At 52.5% G+C, this 21,460-nt stretch overlaps 2 protein-coding genes across 3 annotated transcripts; one reads left to right on the forward strand and one right to left on the reverse strand.

The window, feature by feature from the left end:
* The first annotated feature begins 682 nt into the window (after positions 1–682).
* TTC9B (tetratricopeptide repeat domain 9B) lies at positions 683–3,024 on the forward strand. The gene is made up of 3 exons (XM_077131867.1): positions 683–1,103; positions 1,684–1,866; positions 2,826–3,024. Exons 1-3 carry the CDS (start codon positions 683–685, stop codon positions 2,933–2,935), a joined length of 714 nt encoding a protein of 237 aa, XP_076987982.1. The 3' UTR covers positions 2,936–3,024.
* On the reverse strand, positions 2,846–19,423 carry MAP3K10 (mitogen-activated protein kinase kinase kinase 10). 2 transcript variants are annotated; one of them, XM_077131865.1, is made up of 10 exons: positions 18,327–19,423; positions 14,130–14,310; positions 11,064–11,212; positions 10,411–10,586; positions 9,458–9,704; positions 7,910–8,026; positions 5,880–6,063; positions 5,670–5,782; positions 4,600–5,295; positions 2,846–3,632 (listed from the first exon to the last, which is right to left on the reverse strand). In XM_077131865.1, exons 1-10 carry the CDS (start codon positions 19,006–19,008, stop codon positions 2,998–3,000), a joined length of 3,180 nt encoding a protein of 1,059 aa, XP_076987980.1. In that variant the 5' UTR covers positions 19,009–19,423; the 3' UTR covers positions 2,846–2,997. The 2 variants fall into 2 exon arrangements, with proteins under 2 accessions (XP_076987980.1, XP_076987981.1); XM_077131866.1 differs by having other exon boundaries at positions 3,386–3,834; positions 18,327–19,422.
* Positions 19,424–21,460: the final 2,037 nt, after the last annotated feature.

Below are 21,460 nucleotides of genomic sequence, written 5' to 3' on the forward strand. Positions count from 1 at the left end.
CCATTCTGGGCTTCCCTGTTTGGTGGCTGGTTTGTCTCCCCCACTAGACTGGGAGCTCACTGAGGCCAGGGCCTGAGATCCACTCATGGTCTGCCATGTCCCAGCACCACCCAACCAGTGCCAGGCACAGAAGAGCTATCAGTAAATATTTGCCACATAAACAAATGAATGACCTCCAAGGTTAATATTTTTGTACCATGATATGATTAAGGATCCAGAGGTTAAAGTAACTTAAATGACTTGTCCAAGTTATACAATTAGTGAGAAAATAAACAGAGATTTGAATTCGGGCACCTTGAGTCCATGTCCTATGTTCTCGTCCAAAATACCAAATGATTAGTGGGCTGAAAACCAGCTTTCCCCAAAGTTGATATCTTCTTGCTCTTTTTCCCCCAGACTTATCCTTTTCTTCTAGAAAGCTTCGGGTTTGGGCATGGGGGCAGAGAACGGGCAAGAAGGTGAGGAAGGTGAGAAGAGTGAGCAGAAGGGAGAGGCCGGCTGGAGAAATAGGATTGGGGGACTGATTTGAAGGAGAGAGTGGAGAAGTGTTGAGGGGTGTCTCTAGACCCCTAGGGGGCAGCCGGAGCCGGCTGCCGGAGGTGCGGGGGCGGAGAAAGGGTGGGGACCAGCCCCATGGGGGGCGATGCGGTAGCTGCAGCAGCGGCTACAGGAGTTTCCCACAATGCAGCGCGGCGCGCTGTCCCCGGTGCTGATGCTCAGCGCTGCCCCGGAGCCTCCGCCGCGCCCGCCTCCCGCCCTCTCCCCGCCGGCCTCGAGCCCCCGCCATGGTTCGGCTCGGCCCGGTCCTGCCCCGGAGCCGTCGGGGAGCCTGGCCGCTGCTCTCGACAGCAATCTACGGGCTGCCGTGGCGTTCAAGGCGGAGGGCCAGCGCTGCTACCGGGAGAAGAAGTTCCGGGAAGCCATCGGCAAGTATCATCGGGCACTGCTGCAGTTGAAGGCGGCGCAGGGGGCCCGCCCTGGCGGCCTGCCCGCCCCCGCCCCCGCCCCCGGGCCCGCCACCAGCCAGGGGCCTGCCCGCCTCAGCGAGGAGCAGCGGCGCCTGGTGGAGACCACGGAGGTGGAGTGTTATGACTCTCTCACGGGTACGGGGCCGTCGGGGGCGCCAAGGGGCATGTGTGAGATGGGTAGGGAGTGAGGGGCACTCATGAGGACTTGGAGGGGGTTGGCGGCTTGAAGGGGTCAGGACTGTGGTTGAGGGAAGGGGAAACCTCGGAACTTGTTCGGGGAGAGGGGTGAAGTGTGTAGAGGACCACAAGAGAGTCTCTGGAAGGAAGGGGCTGGGGTGCAGGAAAGGGCTTTGGGCTCCGTCTTCAGGCCCCACGTCTCCTGGCACACTCCTCCCCGGGCCGCGGGGGCCTAAGTGAGAAAAGTCTACCCTGGGTGAGCCATTTAAGGCCGCGTCCCTCACCTCTGCTCTTAATACTTGCCTCTACTGAAACCTCTGGGTTGATCTGGTCGCTCTTGGCTGTGTTTTTGGCGCCATCTAGCGACGGCGCAGATTGAGTCTGTTCTGACTGGTCAGCAGATTGGCGCCCCCTGGTGATCCCAGCAATCCGTTGGGCAGGGCTCAACCTTGGGGAAAGGTGAGGGTTCCGGGCAGGCTGGCAGCCAGGCTGGCAGAGGTCAGGTGGGCTCAGAGTACCAGCCCCGGCGCCCCTGCAGCTTGCCTACTGCAGTCGGAGCTGGTGAACTACGAGCGCGTGCGCGAATACTGTCTCAAGGTGCTGGAGAAGCAGGAGGGCAACTTCAAGGCCACTTACCGCGCCGGCATTGCCTTCTACCATCTGGGCGACTACGCACGCGCACTGTGCTACCTGCAGGAGGCTCGCAGCCGGGAGCCCACAGGTGAGGGGCTGGGTGGGGCGGGGCGGGGCTGATGGCTAGGCCCTGGGGCAGGGAGAGGGGCCAGAACAAAAGGAACCAAGACAGAGAGGTCAGAGCAAGCCAGCAGAGACCACCTCAGGCAGAGCTGCTTCCGGGGAGTGCTATAACACCCACCACTCCATCCCCTCTACTCCCAACTCACCTGTTCACCAACTCCACACCATTCATTCACCCATCCAGTTGCCCATCATTCCCTGCCATTTACCCAACCACTCCTCCACACATCCATGATGACTACCATTCACCTACCCAGCCATTCACCCATTCACTCACCTATCCTTATCTCCGTTTATTTTCCCCTCCTTACACCCATTCATGCACTTGCCTCTTCATTCACCTGTTCACCCATCCTACACTTGTTGAGCGCTTGTTGGGTGGCAAAGGCAAGGGGAGGCAATGCTAGGAATTTGGGAGGGGTGGTGGCAAAGCTGGAGGTGGCCATCTGGGAGAGTGTAGTCACGATGTGTGTGTGTGTGTACGCGCACACACATGCATGCACAGACAGGCATGGTAATGTAAAACCAAATGAAAAAGAAACACAACAGGTGCCTAACACCAGGCTGTGGGTGCAAAGAGGTAGGGTTTGTCTTTCTGTCCAGTGGTTTGGAGATAACAGGCTTCTTGCAGTGTCACTGGAGTGTAGCAGGAGGCTCTAAGAGGAATTCATGGCAGAGGGTAGAGCAAGTACAAAAGCATGGAGGTGTGAGCTGTTTCCTTCTGCTCGCTGGGGCAGGAGCTATTGGGACAGGGTTCTGGCAATCTCAGCTGTGTAAGGCATAGCATGAAGAGGGTAAAAGGGTGATAGGTCCCCACCAGGGAGCCACTCAAGTCTGGGGACAATGGCATGTGAGCCAAGTGGTGCAGATGTCACCTTCTGCTCCCAGGACTCCTAGATAACACCCTATCCACCTCCCCTGCAGACACTAATGTCCTTCGCTACATCCAGCTGACTCAGCTGAAGATGAACCGTTGCAGCGTCCAGCGGGAAGACAGTGGGGCAGGGGCCCAAACTCGAGATGTGATCGGCTGAGGCTGCCCCAGGGAAACCGTCCCTACCCCTACTCCTTCCTCACCATGTAACTGCTCCCTGACTCATGAGTTCAATGGTAAAACACTTATCACTGGTGACCATGGCCTCTTTTTGTGTGTTCTTGTGGGAACAAGGGGGTGGAGAGAGGGTGGGGGAGGGGCATGAGACTGGGTCTTATCCCTGGACCTTGGAAACCCAGAGAGGTTCAGGAAGGGAGAGTGGGGCAGAAGTGCCCCCTGGGGATGACCCAGCAACTGGCTTTGGGCTGGGGACAGATACACAGCCAAACACAGTAAGGGGCAGGGGTCACCTTTAATGCTGCATTTTGTGCCAAATCCCCCATGATGCCCTGTCCCTGAGTATCCCTGCCCAACCTCCCCCTTCACTGCAGGGTGGGGACAAGGCCCCACCCCCTGGGGTACAAAGGAATAAATTAACTGGCCCCCCCTCCCCCCTTCCCCAATAAATAGAGCGAGTATCCTGCCCAGGGCCTCCCCGCCTTGTGGTAGGGCAGACTGGGGCAGGGCCTGGGGCGCTACATTCATGGCTGCCCAGGCGGGCAGTGGCAGGCAGGCCTCAGCAGGAGCCATGAGTCCCACACAGGGGCACTGTGTTGTCCTGGCTCTGCCCCTCCATGTCCATGTCGAGCAGCGTGGGCTGCATGCCGGGAGGCCCGGGGCTCTCTGGAGTGTCCGGCCTGCTGGGAGGTGAGATGCTCAGCGTCCGGCCAAAGGAGACCAGCTTCCAGGAGTCCAGGCGGGGGCGGCCGGTGGCTGGCCGAGGTCGTGGAGTGAAGGTCAGGGTGGTGGGGCGACCAGGGAACTCAGGGGGTCGTCGGTGGGCTGGGAAGAGGGCCTGGGGGTCAGGCAGGCGGGGGAAGTCTAGGGGCTCTCGAGGGCCTGGTAAGAGAATCAGGGGAGGTGAGTGGGGTGGGGTGGAGGATGGTGTCTAAAAGCCAGGAGCTTACACATGAAAATGAGAATATCTGGCTTCTCTGGAAAATATGCTGATCTGGCTGGGCCCACTTCCCAGCAAGGTGCCTGCCCAGCAGCACCGGGACTGATAGCTAAGCCCCAGCCACTCCCAATTGCTCACTTATCTGGCTGCGACTCTGGTTAAATTCCTCAACCTTGCAGAGCCTACCCAAGGCCCTCCATTAGGCTGGGTTCACCCAGATACACTGAGTGCGTCCTTCGGCCCGACACCCTCTCTGAGTGGGAGTGATCATGGGTGAGGATCAAGCGAAATCACCTCACACTAAAAGCACCAGCCCAGTGTCCAGTAGGAGGTGCTTGATGAATCCCATCTAGTACCACCATCTTTGCCCTTGCTAATAATTCAAGTACATAGCGCCGTGCATAAAATGTAATGCCATGAGGACATAAGGAGTTACAGTAACCATCACTGCCCTTGTTGAGGTTACCTGCCTGGCACCTGCGGCATTAGAGTCTATAAATTCTGCTTCACCCTGTGTCTCAACCCTCACCAAGAACCCGCAAAGCCTCCAGCAGTGAATGGGGATGCAGACTCTCCCCTCCCCCACACCAACCAGGAGAAGCAGGAGGGGGCTGCCTGGGCACGCAGTATGTCGAGGCTTGGACCTGGAGTAAGGTGGGGTGGGGTACAGCGTTTGCTGCAACCTGGAGATGGGCCCCCTCACTCACCAGGGCTGAGGCCTACGGCCCCCGGCGCTCCCCGCGGTCCCAGCGCCCCGTCCGAAGGCGTCCGCCGGTGCCCGCGGCTCACGGCGCGTGCGGCTGTGACGTGGGTGGGCGTGAGCGACTGACGGGGATCCTTTTTAAAGCTCTCCAGCTCCAGGTCCACCAGGGGGTTGGCGCTGGGCGAGGGCAGGAGCGTGGGCGGGGAAGGCGGCGGGGAGGGTGCAGCTGGCGCAGCCTCATCGCTGTCCGAGCGCAGCAGCGACCGCGTAGAGTTGCAGTCGGACACGGATGAGAGCGAAACAAGGGTGGCCGAAGGCGCCAAGCCTGGACCGGGGGCCGAGTCGTCGCGGCGGCCTGGGGGGCGCCCGGTTGGGCTGAGGCCGCGTGGGAAGCGGCCCCCGCGGGGGAAGAAGAGGCCGTCCAGCCACCGCCGCTGCTCCTCGCCGTCGGCCGCGCGCGCCTCAGCCACGTCGGCGCCCAGGCCTACGGCGCCCAGCAGCGTGGCGCAGCCCAGCAGGGCGAACTCGCAGCGCCGCCGGGCGCCGTGCCCGGTCCGAGCGGGGGTCGCAGCTGGCGCCGGCTCCCATGGCGCCCGCGCCCCCGGGGAAGGCTGGGCAGGCAACGGCACGGTGAGGTAGGATGGGGTGGTGTAGGGGGAGGCGGGCACGCTGCTGCCTCCGTCCGCCTCGGCGAACTCCTCTGCAACCGGGAGAGGGGGTCACTCGGTTCCCGGGCTGGCCCCTGTCTCCATGGTCCCCATGACTTGGTGGCAAGGGAACCCCCCCCCCATGAGCCCTCCAGTGGCGAGACCACCATGTCCTAGTAGGCATCATTCTCGAGTCTTCCTCCCCCAAAAGCCTCGGAGAAAAAATGGTCCCCCTTGCCTCTGGGAGTGACCCTCACAGCCCAGGGAATGGAGGGCACCCTTTTTTTTTCAGGAATGCCTCCTCCAGGCTGGCCCTGGTGATAACCCATCCTCGAACCCATCCTTCTGCTTTCTACCCTGGGATATTCTTCCTTCTAGTCAGGGACTGTCCCCCCTCTCCATTTAACAGGCACTCTCACCGGCTTACCCATCTCATTGAGGCTGGCGAAGCCAGGGGCGATGGGAGTGTGTTTGGGGGATTTGCCCAAGTTGGGGGCGCTTGATGACCACTGTTTGCATCCTTCCCCCAGGCCCTTCAGCCTGCAGGGGCACCGAGAAGGGGTAGGGGAGAGGTCAGCCCTGTGACTGTCGTGGGTAGGGTGGTGGGCGCACCTGGTGGGCATGGCTGTGCCAATACCTCTCCTCTCCTCCAGCGCGCTCCTTCTGCAGGGTGGAGCTGGGCCCCCAAGTCCGGCCCTTCTTCTTGCCCCCAACCAGTTCTTCCTTCTTTGGGAGCCCGCTGCGGCCCCATGTCCCACTGCCCCCACTGCTGTTGCCGCTGCTGCTGCTGCTGCCACCGCTGCTACCATCCACAGGAGTTACTGAGCCAAGAAAGGCCACTTGGTTATTAGATCTTGAAGAGTCCCTGCTTGGCTGCCAGCCTCTACTTTCACTACCATCTAGGAACCTGGGGGATCGGGGGATCTTTCTAACTCGAATCATGACCCTCACTTACTATAAAGCCTCCTCACTGTTGCCAGAACAAAAAGTCCAGTTCCTCAGCCTGGCATTCGAGGCCCTTCCCTGCTGACTGTCTCAACCTCTCCTTCCATGGATCCTCACAACCTAACCCTTTGATCATTTATTTATTCATTCATTCCCAGATCTTTACTGAGCACCTACTATGCACTGTGGTAGGGGCTGAGAAGAGAGCAGGGAGCATAACAGACACAAATCCCTGCCCTTGTGGAGTTCACATTTCAGAGAGCACAAAAAGACAATAAACAATAATAATGATTAGTAAGTAATATGTCAGAGGTTAGAAGGTGACAAGTGCTGTGGGGAATATAAAAGCAGGATCAGGGGCCTGGGGAGTCATGTTTGAGGAGATATTTGAGTGTAGACTTGAAGGGGATGACAGAATGAGTTAGGGAGCTAAGAAGGAGAAGAGCATGTCAGGCAGAGGGACTTGCTTAGAGTATTCACCGACTGGTCAGGTGGCCAGTATGGCCAGGGCTGAAGGGGGGAGGTGAGAGGAGAAGGGACAGAGGGGAAGGAGATGGAGGCAAAAGCAGCGCAGGCAAAGATGTCGAGTGCCTTGGAGGCCACAGCTGAGACCCTGTGTCTACCTGTCCCTAGACAGGTGACTCACACCTCCAAGCCTTTGCCCAGGTTGTCCCTTCACCAGAAATTCCTTTCCCTTAGTTCTTTCCCAGTCCACTTGGCTGTCTGTCTGTCAAGCCTCCAGCCCTGGAGAGTCAATCATTCTCTCTTCTCTGTTCCAACCACTTGGAATGTCCTCTGATGATAGTATTTACCACACTGTAAGGTTGGTATTTGTCTCGGTTCCTCACTAGCCTGAGCTCCTGAGCCTGGTGCAATACAGGTGCCCAGACAGAGGTGTTCAGGGGAGTGGATGGGTGAGGCCAGGGGGGCCTGACAGGGCCAAATGGCCTTGGGAACGGCCTTCAAGCCTTGTGTCCTTTGGTATACCACCAAACCTGGATGGCTTTGTCTTGGCTCCATGGTCCCTGCCTGTGGCCATCTCTCCCCTCCAAGACTTCTACCTTGGTCCAGCCACCATCATCTTACTGTTCCCCCTGCCTTTCCTCCTGCTCCTACATCCAGACTCCTCACAGCAGTCAGAGGGAAAAGGTACATTCTATAACATCACTGTCTTGCTCATAGCCCTCTAGGGTCTCCCCACTGCATTTCAAATAAAACCCACACTCCCTACCCTGGCTTACAAGTCCCTCTGTGAGCTGCTGACACCTTTGACCCCAAACTTACAGCTCTCCTTCCTGCTTACTCTGCTCCAGCCAAACTGGGCTTCTTGGCTGAAAAATATGCCCCACTTGTTCCAACCTCAGGGCCTTTGCCTTGCTGTTCCCTCTGCCAGCCACACTATTCCCTCAGATCTGTCATCATATCTAGTTCCTTCTTACTTGGCAGGTCTCTGCTCAACCTTACCTCAGAGAGGCCTTCCTGATCCAATGTCACAAGTCTTCTTTTATTCCCTTCCCTGATTTCTTTTATAGAGCTTATCATGACTAGAAAGTATCCTGCTTCCTGGCTTGTTTCCTTGTTTACTGTCTGTTTCTTCTGAATGAGAACAAGGAAAGGGACTTTGCCTGCTTTGTTCCCTACTGTACCTCTGGCTTGGGGTAAGGCATGTGCTCCAGGAAGTCTACTGACTGACTGACTGGTTAGGGGTTGGGAGCTACTCACAGCGAATGGCCCTCAGCCTGGGGATGATGCTGGGGCTGGAGGGGGGGCTGGCCCCATCGGATCCTTTCCGCTTGTCCAGAGTTGGAGAGGCCTGCACTGTGATCTTATGCTCAAAGCCTGCAGAAAGGAAGGGAGATTTTCTTAAGCAAATGGTTCCACAGGGTTACCAAAGGTGAGGACCCTTTGTCAAAGTATAGCAGGAATGATGGAATAGGAATGTCAACATTTTATGGTCCCTAAAGTGTGCCCTTCACAAAATGTGGTCCATAAACCAGCAGCATTAACATGAACCTGAAACCTACTGGACATGCAGATTCCTGGGCCCCCCTTGAACCAGCATCTGTGGCACTGAGGCCCAGAAATCTATCTGTGCCTCCAGAAGGCCCCCCGGGTGCAATAGATGCACATGCATGCTTTAGAGCCACTGCCCTGATGGACTGAGGAACTGGATCCCAGTGTCCAATACAGTGGCCACAGGTGGTCATTGAGCACTTAAAATGGGGCTGAAGCCACCATGGAACTGGATTTTAAACCTTAATCATAATTAATTTACGTTTAAATTAAAAAATTGATGCTCAATTTGATTATTGGAAACAATGTTAAGCATGTTTTGAGGCAATGTATCTGAATCTACTTTTTCAACTGTAAATTTTATGAAATCTGAATACAGATTCTGAATACAGATCAAGTATTTTCGATGAAAATTTAGTGTCCAGATTGAGATGTGCTATAAATATAAAATACACACCAGCTTTCAAAGACTTAATGTGAGAAAAGAAGGTAAAATCTCTCATTAGCGATTTTTTGTATTGATTACATGGGAATCCATAATGTTTTGGATATATTGGGTTAAATAAAATATATTACTAAAATTAATTTCACTTGTTTCTTTTTACCTTTTTAAATGCAGCTACTAGAAAATCTAAAATTACACAGGCATAGCTTGCATTATAACTGTATTAACCAGCGCTGCTAGGCACTGAGGATCAATGGTTTATAATGTCACAGAGAGGGAGACAACCAGATACCATGTGCCTCCTGACAGATCGACACGTCACCAACTCAGATTAGTCTTTCCTTATGTAAAAAGTCAAACCTGAGCTGGAATCTGATTAAGCCTTGAAATCCAACTATTAGTTTGGCCCACGTGAAACCACTGTTTTTGCAGGTCCCAAATGGTCAAATATCACCAATTTCAGTTGGTTTAACCTAATACCAAAATACAGGAAATCCAGGGGACAGAGAAAATGTTATGATATCATGAGGGTGCAAACAGCAAAATCTACACTGCAGGAAATTAGGGTGGCTGCCAGGTTCTCTCTGCTCTCATGGGGGATATCTATAATCATCCATTAAGCTGTACACTTTTCAGTCATTTTCAGTATCTGTGATCTATTTAGCAATAACAAAGTAAAAATGAAGGAGGAATATCAGTCAATCAAGTAAACAAGCAAGTGAGCAAGCGTGAATGAATGGGAAAGAGAAACCCCGAGACAGGGACGCGCCCAGCCACCTCCCAGGGGATGCTCAAGGAATGTGGGTGGGTACCGGAGGGCAGGCTGATGTGGCTGCCACCTTCCCGCAGCTTAAGCAGGCGGCTACGCTTGAAGTTGCCCTTGCGCTTGCGGACTCTGGGCTTCTCCTGGCTCAGCTGGCACATGAGCAGGTGCAGCTCGCGCTCCACGATGTCCATCTCGCGTTCTGCAAGCTCCTGCTCCCGCCGCCGCAGCTGTTCCTCCTGGAAGCGCTGCTCCTGGGCCGCCCGCAGCAGCTCCTCCTCCCGGCTCCGGAGCTCCTGGAAAGGAGATGTGGTGGACTGTCTAGCCACTCTGGCCCTTGGGGACGGACCTGGGGCTGCTGTGGGGTGAGGTGGGTGCCAGGGCAGGGGATGTGTATCCCAAAGAAAGAGATGCCTTTTCTTCTTTGTTTCCTCTTTGACTTTTCATTTTTTAACTCTTCATTTTAGAAAACTTGAAACATCCACAAATGGAGAGAGGGATGATGAAGCCCCATGTACCCATCATCCAACTTCAACAATAACCTATACTTTGTGACTCTTGTTTCATTTATCATCCTGCCTTTTCCCTTTCTTCATTTTTGTTGTAGAATTTTTTTAATGAATACTTTTTATGAGAATTTAATCTTTATTTTAAAACCTGACATGGACACTGCAACAAAAGTAAATATACAGACCAATCACTCATAAGCATAGAAGCCACATTCTTAAGAAAATTTTAGCAAATTTAATCCAGTGATATATGCTACAGTATTTTAAAGCCGATCCCAGACCTAATGCAGCATCACCTATAAATACTTTACTATACTGTGCCTTTTTCTTATTGATCTACCACTGGAGGACCTTTTCTTAATATGCAATAAAGGCTCCTTTGGCCCTGCATGTATACAGAGGTTGGGGCGCAAGGGAAGGGTCTGTGACCTACCCAGGGCATCAGAACTCAAGGTTCCTACTCCATTCCTCCCACATTGCTTCCTGCTCCCACCTTCTCCTTGGTCCGGAGGTCATCAAACATGTGCTGAATTTCCAGCTTCCAGTCTTCCTGCAGTGAGTGGAAGGACTCCAGTGGCATCTGGAACAAGGCTGACTGTTCGATGACTTCAAGCCGCTTCAAGATACTGCCGAAATCTGGCCGCCCGTGGGGATCTGGGTCCCAGCATTCTGGGGTGGCATGGGGGGGAACAGTAGGGGGCGGGATGGGGGTGTCAGTGACCATGCTCTGCGGAATCCTACCTGCTCACTGGAAGACAGAACTTTAGGAGACAAACGTCTTCCATGGAGCTGGGGGTGAGGGTAGTGTGGGGGGAGGAGAATTCAAAAGCAATCTCCTGGCAATATTTCACTCATAGAGAGAAACCCAGGGACCTATTCCCCTATATAGGGGCTAGTGGTAGAACCACGGGGATAGGGAGGGAACCCCTAACAGGTTACTATCGAGAGCTGTAGGCCTGAACAGAACAAGGGTTTGGAGCCATGAAGCCAATTATGGCGGAGACTGTTCACGGTCTGATGGGCTTTCGCACCTTCTTCCTCATTCCTGGGCCCACTGGTATGGATGGGTATGAAGGTGAGAGGTTGAACCTGAGGGCCCCTGCCACTACAAGCTGAGCCTACCCCCTCCACAGGGCCCTGGCTCACCCTCCAGTAGGCGGGCAAAGGGCTCGGGGCACGTGGAGGGGATGGGCAGCGTCAGCTTGTTCATAGCCACGCCATATGCCACGGCCAAGGCGTCGATTTCACGGTAGGGGACCTCACCCGTCAGCAGCTCCCAGAGCAGCACCCCGAAGCTGCAGGTGGGGGAGAGGAAGGGGTGACGCCACAGCCCACCCCAATCCTCATTATACTCCAGCCCTGACCCTGTTCCCATAGTGGGCCTCCCCTACCCCAACATCCAGCCCTGTCAGATGAGGCCACAAGGATTGGATTTGATCTTCATCAGCTTGTTGTCCAATCAATGGGGCTGGGCTAGTCTTCTTGTGTCTCTCTTTGGTTCTGCCTCTCTTCCCTCACTTCTGCCTGAGAACCATCAGTGAAGCCCCTGTTCCTCTTGGGCAAATCTACCCTCCTTAGCATGACATTCAGAGCCCTGAACTGTGATGAACTCTACAGTCTTGCATCCAAACCTTCTCAGCCCCTATATGCCAACTCCAGCTTCATCTTGCAGCCACATTGGACAGATGGACAAGGCCCGTTGTCCCTAACTGCTGGCCTTTGCACCTGCCATCTCCTCGGTCTAGAACACTTCTCTGGGTAATTATTTGTCCTTCAAGTCTCGATTCAGGTTGAGAAAGCCCCCCTACTAGGAAGTGTCCTTGATTCCATGGTCTCCAGAGTTGGATCTGAGGCCCCTCCTCTATGTTCCCACGAACCTGACATTCATCTACAAGCAAGTTAACATGATCTCACATTTATAAAGCACTTACTCCAGGCCAGGCACTATGCTAACACACCCTCAATAATCCTCACAACAGCCCCAGGAGACAGAAGGTGCAGGTTTGAACCCCATTTATCCAATGAGCAGGTATAGGCACAAGAGAGGTTAAGCTGCTTTCCCAAGGTCACACAGTTAGTAAGTGACAGGGACACACACAGACTCAGGTCTGCCTGATGTCCATGACTGTGTCCTTGATGGCTACACACCACCACCACATGTGCCGCTGTGTCACAAGGACCTGGCCTCCATCCTCCCCGGGAAACTGTGCATCCTCTGGCTCCCGTTCACCATTTTATGCAGTACCTAACTAGTAAATCCCCTTTCTCTTCCAACATTTACTCATTCATTCATTCAACAATTCAACATATACTTAAAAGTATGAACTGTGTGCCAGGCATCATTCTAGCTCCTGGGAATACGACAGTGAACAAGGCAGAAACAACCTGTGTCTTCATGGCTGACATTCTCTCCTTTCTTAGCAACAGCACTGGTGAATTTGAGCTGGGCATATGCTGCCTGAAATAATTTTCTATTCTCCTTTGCAGCTAGTGTGGCCATTGACCAAGGTCCTGGATAATGAGAATGTGTAGTGGGCAACTAATTTCTAGGAAATGTCCTGAAGATGTGCCCTTTTCCTCTCTTTTCCTTCCTAGTGGTTGGAATGTGCACATAAAAGCTGGACCTCAAGGACCCATTTTGTACCAGGAAGCAAACCTGGGAATGGAAGCCATACAAGGTGGAAGAAAATAGCAGTGGTTTTCAATTGAAGGTGGCATGTCCCTCTACCTCTTCCACATTCCTGAAAACCTGTGGGGATATGTTGATTGTTGTAATGGCTGGAGAATGCTGCTGATGTTTGGTGGCTGGGCGCCATGGATACTCAACATCTGGAAAAGCAGAAGAGTACCACACAAGGAAGAATTATCCTGCTTAAATGTCAGCAACCCCTTTTTTTTTTTTTCTGAGTTTTTGTATCCAGTCCTAGCAACACTTCTTTTGAGGAACACTGACGGAGAAGGAGCATGAATCCCTGTCCTGGGCTTTACAAGATAAAGAAAAAACTTCAGTCTTGTCTTTATTTTGGGTTTTCTTCCTTGCAGTGGAAATATAGCTCCAATAACTACTTCATGCCATAAATGAACGCTTGATGTAAAGCCAGTCAGAACCTCTCCCAAATGGCTGCTCTGTTCTAGGTTGAGTCACAGCCCTCCTGACTGATTCATCTCTGCCCTAAAACTCATTAATTTGCCACACAGTCCTTCTGGAGCCTCAGCTGGGGAATGACAGATCTGGACTTGGCCATGCTAGTAAAAGGCCCTGGGTTGAAGTGCCCATTGCCATCATCAACTCTTACTGGTGACTGTCACAGCCTCCTCACTGGCCTCCTCCACTCCTGTCCCCAACAATCTATTCTCCATGCAATGAAGAAACTTTTAAAATATTAAGCCAGATCAGGTTATTTGGAAACACCTCTAATGGCTTTTCACTGCACTTATAATAAAACCTGAGGTTTAGTCCCTCATCACAGGGCCCTCTAGGTCTCTCTCCTACATCATTTCCTCCCATTCTCCTTGACTGCTCTGCTCCTGCCACTCGGACCTCCTCTGTCTTCACCTCAGGACCTTTACATGTCCCCTGTGCCTTTGGGGAAGTTCTTTGCCCACAGTTGCATGGCTGACTTGTCATTCAGAACTCAGCTAGATACCATGTCACAGAAAAGCCTTCTCTGACCAGCTAACCCAAAGAAGCCCTTTCTATTAACCTCCTGGTTCTTAACACTATCTAGTACTTTTTCTCATGTATTTATTTATTATTTAAATCTTTTTTTCTTTTACAATTTTCTTAACTTAAAAAAATGTATTTTTTTCTTTTTTTTTTTTTGTTAGCTGCATGTGTATTTATTTATTTACTATCCCTGAGGGCAGGAAACATGTCTACTTCTGTTCACTGCTGCATGCCTAGAACCCAGAAAAGTGGGCTGGACAGATGGATGAATGAATGAGTGGTTGCCTCCAGAGGCCTGTTTCCTAGTTTGACAAATGGGGGCATTATACTGGATGGTATCTGAGGGGACTTTCAGTGCTGATGTCCCAAGCCCATGTCTTTGGAATTTTTTTTTTTTCATTCCTAGTCACTTCTTACTTGCCACTTCTGCTAGCAGAGCCGTGGCCTTTGTCTGGTGGCCTGACCTTGTCAGCAGGACCCCTTGCCAGCCAGGGTCCGTCCCTCCCATATTCCCCCCACCCCCCACCACTCCCGCCTCTCAGCACCTCCAGACATCACTGCTTTTGGAGAAGAGGGAGAGACGGATAACCTCCGGAGCCATCCAGGCGTAAGTCCCCGCGGCACTCATTTTGGTGGTCTTGTGCCACTCGCGGGCAAGGCCGAAGTCCGTGATCTTGAGCACCGTGTCTGCGAGGTTGTGGTTCTCAATGGCCTCCAGGATAAGGACTGTGGGGCAGGAAGAAAGGTAGGTCACCCTAGACCTGCTGGGCTATAGACCTGAGTGTCCTGCCCCTGCCTCAGCTGGAATCTCCTACTTATTCTCTTCCCCTACCTCGAGCTACCTCAACTCTCCATCAGCTCCTCATAACATGAGCCCTTTCAGGTAGGTCTAATCCCTGCCCCAGCTCTCAGGAGTGGGTAAGGAGCTTCCCCTGGGTTCCCCACCCTTCTGACTCGAACTTGAGCTCTGGTGAACTCAATGAAACATCACTGGCCAAGGCCTTGGTCCTCCTCGGTCCAGGTTTCGAATTCCTGACCACTTCAAAAGTAGGAACTGCAAATCAGGAGCAGGAGGGATGTGCATGGTTGGCCTTTCATGTATTAATGGACCCAATTCTTTCCTCCTTCCTATACCCATGTTCTTTGCCCTGTGACTTTGCATCTTCCCCCTAAAGCAGCAGAATATATTTCCTCATCTCTTGACTTTCAGTTGGCTGTGTGACCTGCTTTGGCCAAAAGAATGAGACAGAAGGGACAGTGTGCCAGTTCCAAGTCTAGGCCTTAAGAGGTCTCATGTCTCTGCTTGTCCTCTTGCACCTCTGTCATCACCATGAGAACATGCCTCCGGCAGCCTGCTGGTCTAAGAAAAATGAGATACTTGGAGCAGAGCCTCCCCAGTTGAGCCCAGCCTAAGTCAGCTTACACCCAGCTGGCCTGCAAATGTAGGAGCAATAATAAAGGATTGTTATTTTAAGCCATTGAGTTTTTTTTTTGGGGGGGGCAGGTTACACAGCATTATTGTGGCATAAGCTGACTGATACATCCCCTAAACATGCTGACTGCTACTAGTTTATTATTGTACTAGATTATTATTGTTACTATAATAATCATGATAACTGTTTATCAGAGGCCTATTATATGCCAGGTACTGTGTTAAGTACTTTACATGAATTAACTCACAAGCAAGGTGCACGTTGAATCTCAGAGAGATGAAGACACTTGTCAAGATTACACAGCTAGAAATTGGTAGGATGAAGACTTGAACTAGTCTGGTCATCAGAGCCCAACCTCTTAGGTGCTATGATATCTTACTATCTTCTATCAAACGGAGGCCCTATAGAATATAGAGAATTTCCTGGGTTTGAATCTCACGGAATAGCTGCATAAACTTGTATAGTCTATTTTCTCTCTCTTGACACAAAGTATCCTTCTCTGTTAAATGGGGATGATACTAGTATTTACTTTATAGGGTTGTAGTGAGTTATTTCCTGTCTTCATAATCATGCCCTATTTCTGTACCCTACCCTTTGCCATTCCTGGCTACTCTTGGAGTAAGAATAATAACGAAGCAATTCTGTTATTATATCCATTCGGTAAATGAAGAAATTGAGGACTAGATCATTAAATTACCCAAGCCCACACAAATGGGTCTTGCCTATTCTTTAAAGCCTAGTTTAAATGTCACCTCCTGGAAGACTCCTGAGATTACATCTCTCTAGAGGCCCTCCCTTCCTGGGAACCCACCTCTCCTGTTTGTGCTGTAACCCTGTAACAGAGGAAATACTCCATGGTCTTACACTTTTTCTGCATTTCCCACACCAGATGATCATATGTATCTGATCATGTCACCACCTTCTTCAAGCTTTTTAATGGTTTCTACTATTTAAAAAAATGCATCCAAAGTCCTCACCTGGCCCCTGCCTATGTCTCATCCTATATTTCTGCTTCAATCCTGTCGCTCTAACACCACTAGTCTCCTTCCCACCTCAGGGCCTTTGTCCTTGCTGTTCCCACTTCCTCCCAGATCTCTGTAAGGCTCAGACCTCTTTGTTTTCTGCTCAAATGTTGCCTTCCCTGACCACCCAATACAAAGTAGCTCCTTCTACCCTAACAGAGCCCTCGATACTCTCTGAAATATTTATCTATCCACCTATCTATCTATCTACCTCTTCACTAGAATATAAGTTCTATAAGGATGGAACTCTTGCTTATTCATTTCTGTAATTCCAAAAGTGCTTATGCATAGTACATCATTAAGAATCATTTGTTGGATGAAACAATGAATGAATGACATCATATGAGGAGCTCCTTGGGGAAGGATGAATAGGGGAAGCAGTGCTATGGAGGCCCTGTCACCACTGTCTCGGGCAGGAGCAGTCCCATTGCCCTATCAGGAAGTTCTGGCCTTGAGCACCCCACCAGCCCTATGTCCAGGTGACACTGGCTATAGAAAAATCTTGGGGCATAGGAGATCTATATACCCCACCTGCTAGCTGTCAATCAGCAGGGGTGAGGAAGGGCCAGGAAAGGGCTCCAGCTTTCAAGAGGAGCATGTTGGGAGTCCTGCCTCCATCTATCTGGCATCTCAGAGGACTTAGAGTGGCATGAGCATCAATGAAGGCAGGGACCATGTCTGTCTTGCTCAATTCTCCAGGCCTAGCATACGGCTCAGCACCCTATGGGCTATTCACTGTGTATGAATGGAAGGCCTGAGAGACTCAGCCCCTCTGTTCAAGGTTGGTGGTAGTTTAGTTCACTTGGTGTTGGTGGGCTTTAAAGAATGGGCAAGATAACCACTTGTGTGACACTAGGCAAACTTTAAAAAATAATAGGATGGATTCAAACAAATATCAAGATGTAGAGGTGGCAGGATTCAAAAATAGATGAAAGGTGAGGATTGAGGGCAAAAGGGAACCCTGTGTTTCTGGGCTTATGGGTGAGCTATGTGAGGGTGGGCAATAAGGTGGCTTCATTCATTGTCAAGTCCCCTTGCTTAACACATGTACTGGCTTGGTAGATAATGAATGAAAGGATGAATAAATAAACGCAGAGATGAAAAGGAATGTGGTGGCACAGATGAAGGGAGGGCCAGAAAGGTAGGATGTTCCCCTGCTATATCCCTAAGGCCCAGGACAGGGTCTGACACACAGCAGGTACTCTGGAAATCTCTGTGGAATGAATGAGTGAAATTTCTAGTTTGTACTACTAGAATATACTAATACATTCTAGTACTAGTACAAGAATGGCTGTCTTGGTCCCTGCTCCCACTTAATAGAGGCTCAATTACTACTTGCTGACACCTTGAGAAGCTGCTTGATCTAGATGCGGATCTAGGAGAAATTTCCCTTCCATTTGGCACTGTAATTAATTCCTTCTTTCATTCATTTATTCTTTCAACAAACCAATCAACTTTCGAGAGTCTGATAGGCCAAGCAGCCTGGGAACTTAAACATGAACCTCGCCTACATCTTTTTTCCTCCTCCTTCATTTTTTTCCAGTTTGCCTCTGTCAGCTGGGGTAGTGGCTTAGGAGGACTCTAGGCAACTGGGAACAATTTTGCCTCCCCACCACCACCTCCCAGGGACATTTGACAATGTCTGGATAGACTTTTTTTTTCTTTTTCGCATAGGCAGGCACCAGGAATCGAACCTGGGTCTCCAGCATGGCAGGCGAGACCTCTGCCTGCTGAGCCACCATTGGCCCACCCTCTGGATAGATCTTTGGTTGTCATAACTGGGGGTGGGCTGAGGGAAGACACTAATGGCATCTAGTGGGTAGAGACCAACCATGTTGCTAAACAGCCAATAATGCACAGGACAGCCCCCACATCAAATTTTTATCCTGCCCAAGATATCAACAGTGCTGAGATGGAGAAACTGTGATGTCACCCTAGCTTCTTTTGTTTCTGCCTGGTGGACTCTGGCATCATGGCTTGGACAGTAATCACCAAGAGGGCAGGCACTTACATCTGTCCTGCTCACAGCAGGGAATACAGGCCTGTTACAGCTACTGTGGCTCTGGAGCCAGGAAGGCAAGTAAGAGGTAAGTCCTTCACTCTCTCTGAGTCTCCTATTCCTCCCTCAGTGGGGGTAAGGCCAGCCCTACCCAGCCCTGAAGGTTTACAACTGTCTCTTCCTGACCTCAGGACATGGTTTTCTAGTGTCCCTTGCCCATTTCCCACCACCTTGGCTTGGCCTCCCAGGGTTTTGTGAAAGGAACTTTTGGGGGAGGACACCACTTACTGTTGATGGACTTGAGGTCCCGGTGGATGATGGGCACGGGGGCATCATTGTGTAGGTAGTTCATGCCCCGGGCCACCTGCACAGCCCAGTTGACCAGCACATGAGGGGGCACCCGGCGACCCGCCAGCACCCTGCTCAGGGCGCCTCCCCTGGCATACTCCATGACCAGGCAGAGGTATGGGGGGCTGAGGCAGGCACCCCTAAGGGCAATAATGTTGGGGTGCTGCAGGGCTCCAAAGAGTCGGGCTTCCTGGCGCACCTGCTCTGCTGTCACTGCCGGGTCCCGCTCAGGGTCCAGCCGGGCGGCCTTGACGGCCACCTCCTCACCTTGCCACAGAGCCCGGTAGACCTTGCCAAACCCCCCCACACCGATGATCTCCTCCAGCTGCAGCTCGTGGAAGGGTATCTCCTGGGGCAGCTGGAGGTCCGCAGGCGCGGCGGGAGCCCCCGGGGCCACGTAGTTGCTGGGGAAGACGCCCACACGGCCGCTGGGCAGTTGGCCGGTCCACCAGCCCTCGTCGCCAGACACGGCACAGTCCTGAGAAAGCACCTGGACGCGGTCTCCCCTCCGCAGGGTCAGCTCCTCCTCTCCCGCCGCCTCGTAGTCGAACACCGCGGTCCACACAGGCCCCGCGGGGGTCGTGCCCCACTCCTTGGCCGCACCCCCCTCTTCCTCCTCCATGGGGGAGGGGCCGGGGGCTGCGGGAGGCCGCTTTACACAGGCTGCCCGCGGGATGCTGAGGGCGGGCCCCGGCGGCCAGAATGGGGGGCAGTCCCGGCAGGTTCTGGGGGACTCCTGGGGGCCATGGCTGGGCGGCCCGCGGCAGGAGCAAGAAAAAGCCTCCGTAAAAGGGCAGGGTCGTTCCCTCCGATTCGGCCGCCCAGACAGGCGGTGGGGGTGGGGCAGAGGCTTCACCTGTCCTCCCTAACTGTCAGGGTGCTAAGAGAGCCTGGCCACACGGCTACCGAATTTCCGCCGGGGCCCGCCGGTGGGGGACGAGGGCGAGGGAAGCTGGCCGCCTCCTTCCCCGCGCCTCTCACCCCGCGCAACTCCACCGGCGGCCCCCGGCTCAGCATCCCGGGCCCCGCCACCCCCCGCCCTGACCGGCGGGCGCCCGCCCCGGGGTGGGGTGGCGCGCCCCTCGGCCTCCTCACGCGCGGGGCGGCCGGGCGGCCCCCATCCTCGGCACCGGCCTCCCTGTCAGCCCCAGCCCCAGCCCCTGTCCCTGCCCCCGCCCGCGCCGCTTCCCAGGGCTGCCGGCGGGGCCCGCGTGACGCAATCGCCGCCGCGGTGCCGCCTGGGAGTTGTAGTCTCCGGCCGCACGACCCCGAGGCGCGCTCCCAGGCCCCCAGGGGCCCGCGGCCCGTCTCGGGCCTCCCTGAGGACCCCGCGGGGCCGGGGGAGTCCTCCCAGATGATAAGCCGGCGTCGGATCCGGTGGGCCGGAGGCCTGGAGGAGGGAGAGAGGAGGGTACCAGCGCTCTCCCCAGACCCTGCAGGCTCGGATTCCCAGGGTGAGGTTAACGGTAAAGGACGCAGTTCGCAAAGCGAACGGGGGTTACGGCCTCGAGCTCCCAAGCCCCCAACACTGCCGGGATTGGGACCCGACGGGGGCAGGACCCTGGGCCTGGGCGCGAGGTGCACGCTGGGAAGTGTAGTCCGCCCTCAGCACCGGGCGCGGCGAGCGGTGGGGGTCAGTCGAGTGGCGCGGCTTCTGCGGGGCAAAGGCGTCTGGGAAGATGGGCTGAACGTCTCTGGGAGTGTCGTAGCCGCATCTGCTTTCCCCACCATCGCTGGGTTCCCCTGCCTCCGCAGTCCAGTCGTAGTCTCCGGAATCCCCCACCTCCCATAAAATGAGCCTCACTATTGGGGGACTTGATGGGTATCCAGGGAGATAATCACGTGACTTTCCTCCTTTATTCTATGATGTAGTGTATTACATTGTTAACTTTCTGGTATTTACCGAAACCATCTCTGATCATGTTTCATTTTTATTTTTAATAGATTATTGCAATGCTGGCAAAGCCTTCACAAGCACGGGGCCTGCCACTCGTCCAAGGGACCACTATTGGGGATGTATTTGGCCCCACAACTGTTATTGGACAAAGGTTGTGGATTCTTTTGTCCCAAGGGCTCAATAATCAGTTCCTGAGACACCGAGGTTTCAAAGAGAGAAAGGTTTATTACTAGGCAGTAGTAGGAGAGCAGATGGCCTAGCGACCCAAAATCTGTCTCCCTGAACTGTAGGGATTCTGATAGTTTTATTAGAGAAAAAGATGGGCAGAGTTCAGGGTAATGAGTATACTGGCCCTAGATAATGTAATCAGAAGGGCTCTAACTATTGAGCATGGGCAGATTGATTAGCTGCTTCCAGAATGTAGGTAAGAAAATGGTGGAATGAGGTGTAGGTGACTTGTAGGTTAAAGTCTAAGTACTATGCATGTCAGATGTGCTCATTTTGGTTAGATCCAGTCTTGGTTATCAAAATTACTTTGGAGCTAGGGTGTGTTAGTTCTGGCCTGACCCAAAACCCTTCTTTGATAAACATTAGGGGCTGTCTTTAGTGATTACGAGACTCTAAAGTTGAAAAACTAGATAAGTGGGTACAAATGAAGGTTAGTCACAAGGTTTTTACGATCACAGGGACAGAAGATAAGGGCTATATAACCATTATCAGAGATCAAGGCAACTTGGTTACAATTCAGAGATTTCAGGAATTGCCTTCTGCCTATTCCAATATACCAGAAATCAAAAAGGAATATATAATGATTTAGGAATCAAAATCATCCCTTAAGAATTGAGAAAACCTTCTCGACCAAAAGGGGGAAGAGTGAAATGAGACGAAGTGTCAATGGCTGAGAGATTCCAAACAGAGTCGGGAGGTTATCCTGGAGGTTATTCTTTTTTTTTTTTTTTTTAAGTGTTCAAGGGATTTTAATGATCAGAATCAAATATCAAAGTCCCCTTTAGAAATAATTGATAAAATTTGCTTAATTTTTAAAAAAAATTTTTTTAATTAATTAAAAAAAATTTACAGGAAAGAAACACAAACATTCTTAATATGTGATCACTCCAGTCTACATATATAATCAGTAATTCACAATATCATCACATAGTTGCATATTCATCATCAT

This window comes from Tamandua tetradactyla, chromosome 16 (genome assembly GCF_023851605.1).
Source record: "Tamandua tetradactyla isolate mTamTet1 chromosome 16, mTamTet1.pri, whole genome shotgun sequence".
Classification (NCBI taxonomy): domain Eukaryota; kingdom Metazoa; phylum Chordata; class Mammalia; order Pilosa; family Myrmecophagidae; genus Tamandua; species Tamandua tetradactyla.

What these genes read in the sequence shown, in the direction of transcription:
- TTC9B (XM_077131867.1), top strand. Translation starts at nt 683, where the DNA reads ATGCAGCGCGGCGCGCTGTCCCCGGTGCTGATGCTCAGCGCTGCCCCG. An exon ending in GTGTTATGACTCTCTCACGG is followed by an intron (nt 1,104 to 1,683) that starts GTACGGGGCCGT and finishes GCGCCCCTGCAG; the next exon opens with CTTGCCTACTGCAGTCGGAG. An exon ending in TCGCAGCCGGGAGCCCACAG is followed by an intron (nt 1,867 to 2,825) that starts GTGAGGGGCTGG and finishes CCTCCCCTGCAG; the next exon opens with ACACTAATGTCCTTCGCTAC.
- MAP3K10 (XM_077131865.1), bottom strand. Translation starts at nt 19,008, where the DNA reads ATGGAGGAGGAAGAGGGGGGTGCGGCCAAGGAGTGGGGCACGACCCCC. An exon ending in GGACCTCAAGTCCATCAACA is followed by an intron (nt 14,311 to 18,326) that starts GTAAGTGGTGTC and finishes CCTGCCCCACAG; the next exon opens with TCCTTATCCTGGAGGCCATT. An exon ending in CTTTGCCCGCCTACTGGAGG is followed by an intron (nt 10,587 to 11,063) that starts GTGAGCCAGGGC and finishes ATGCCACCCCAG; the next exon opens with AATGCTGGGACCCAGATCCC.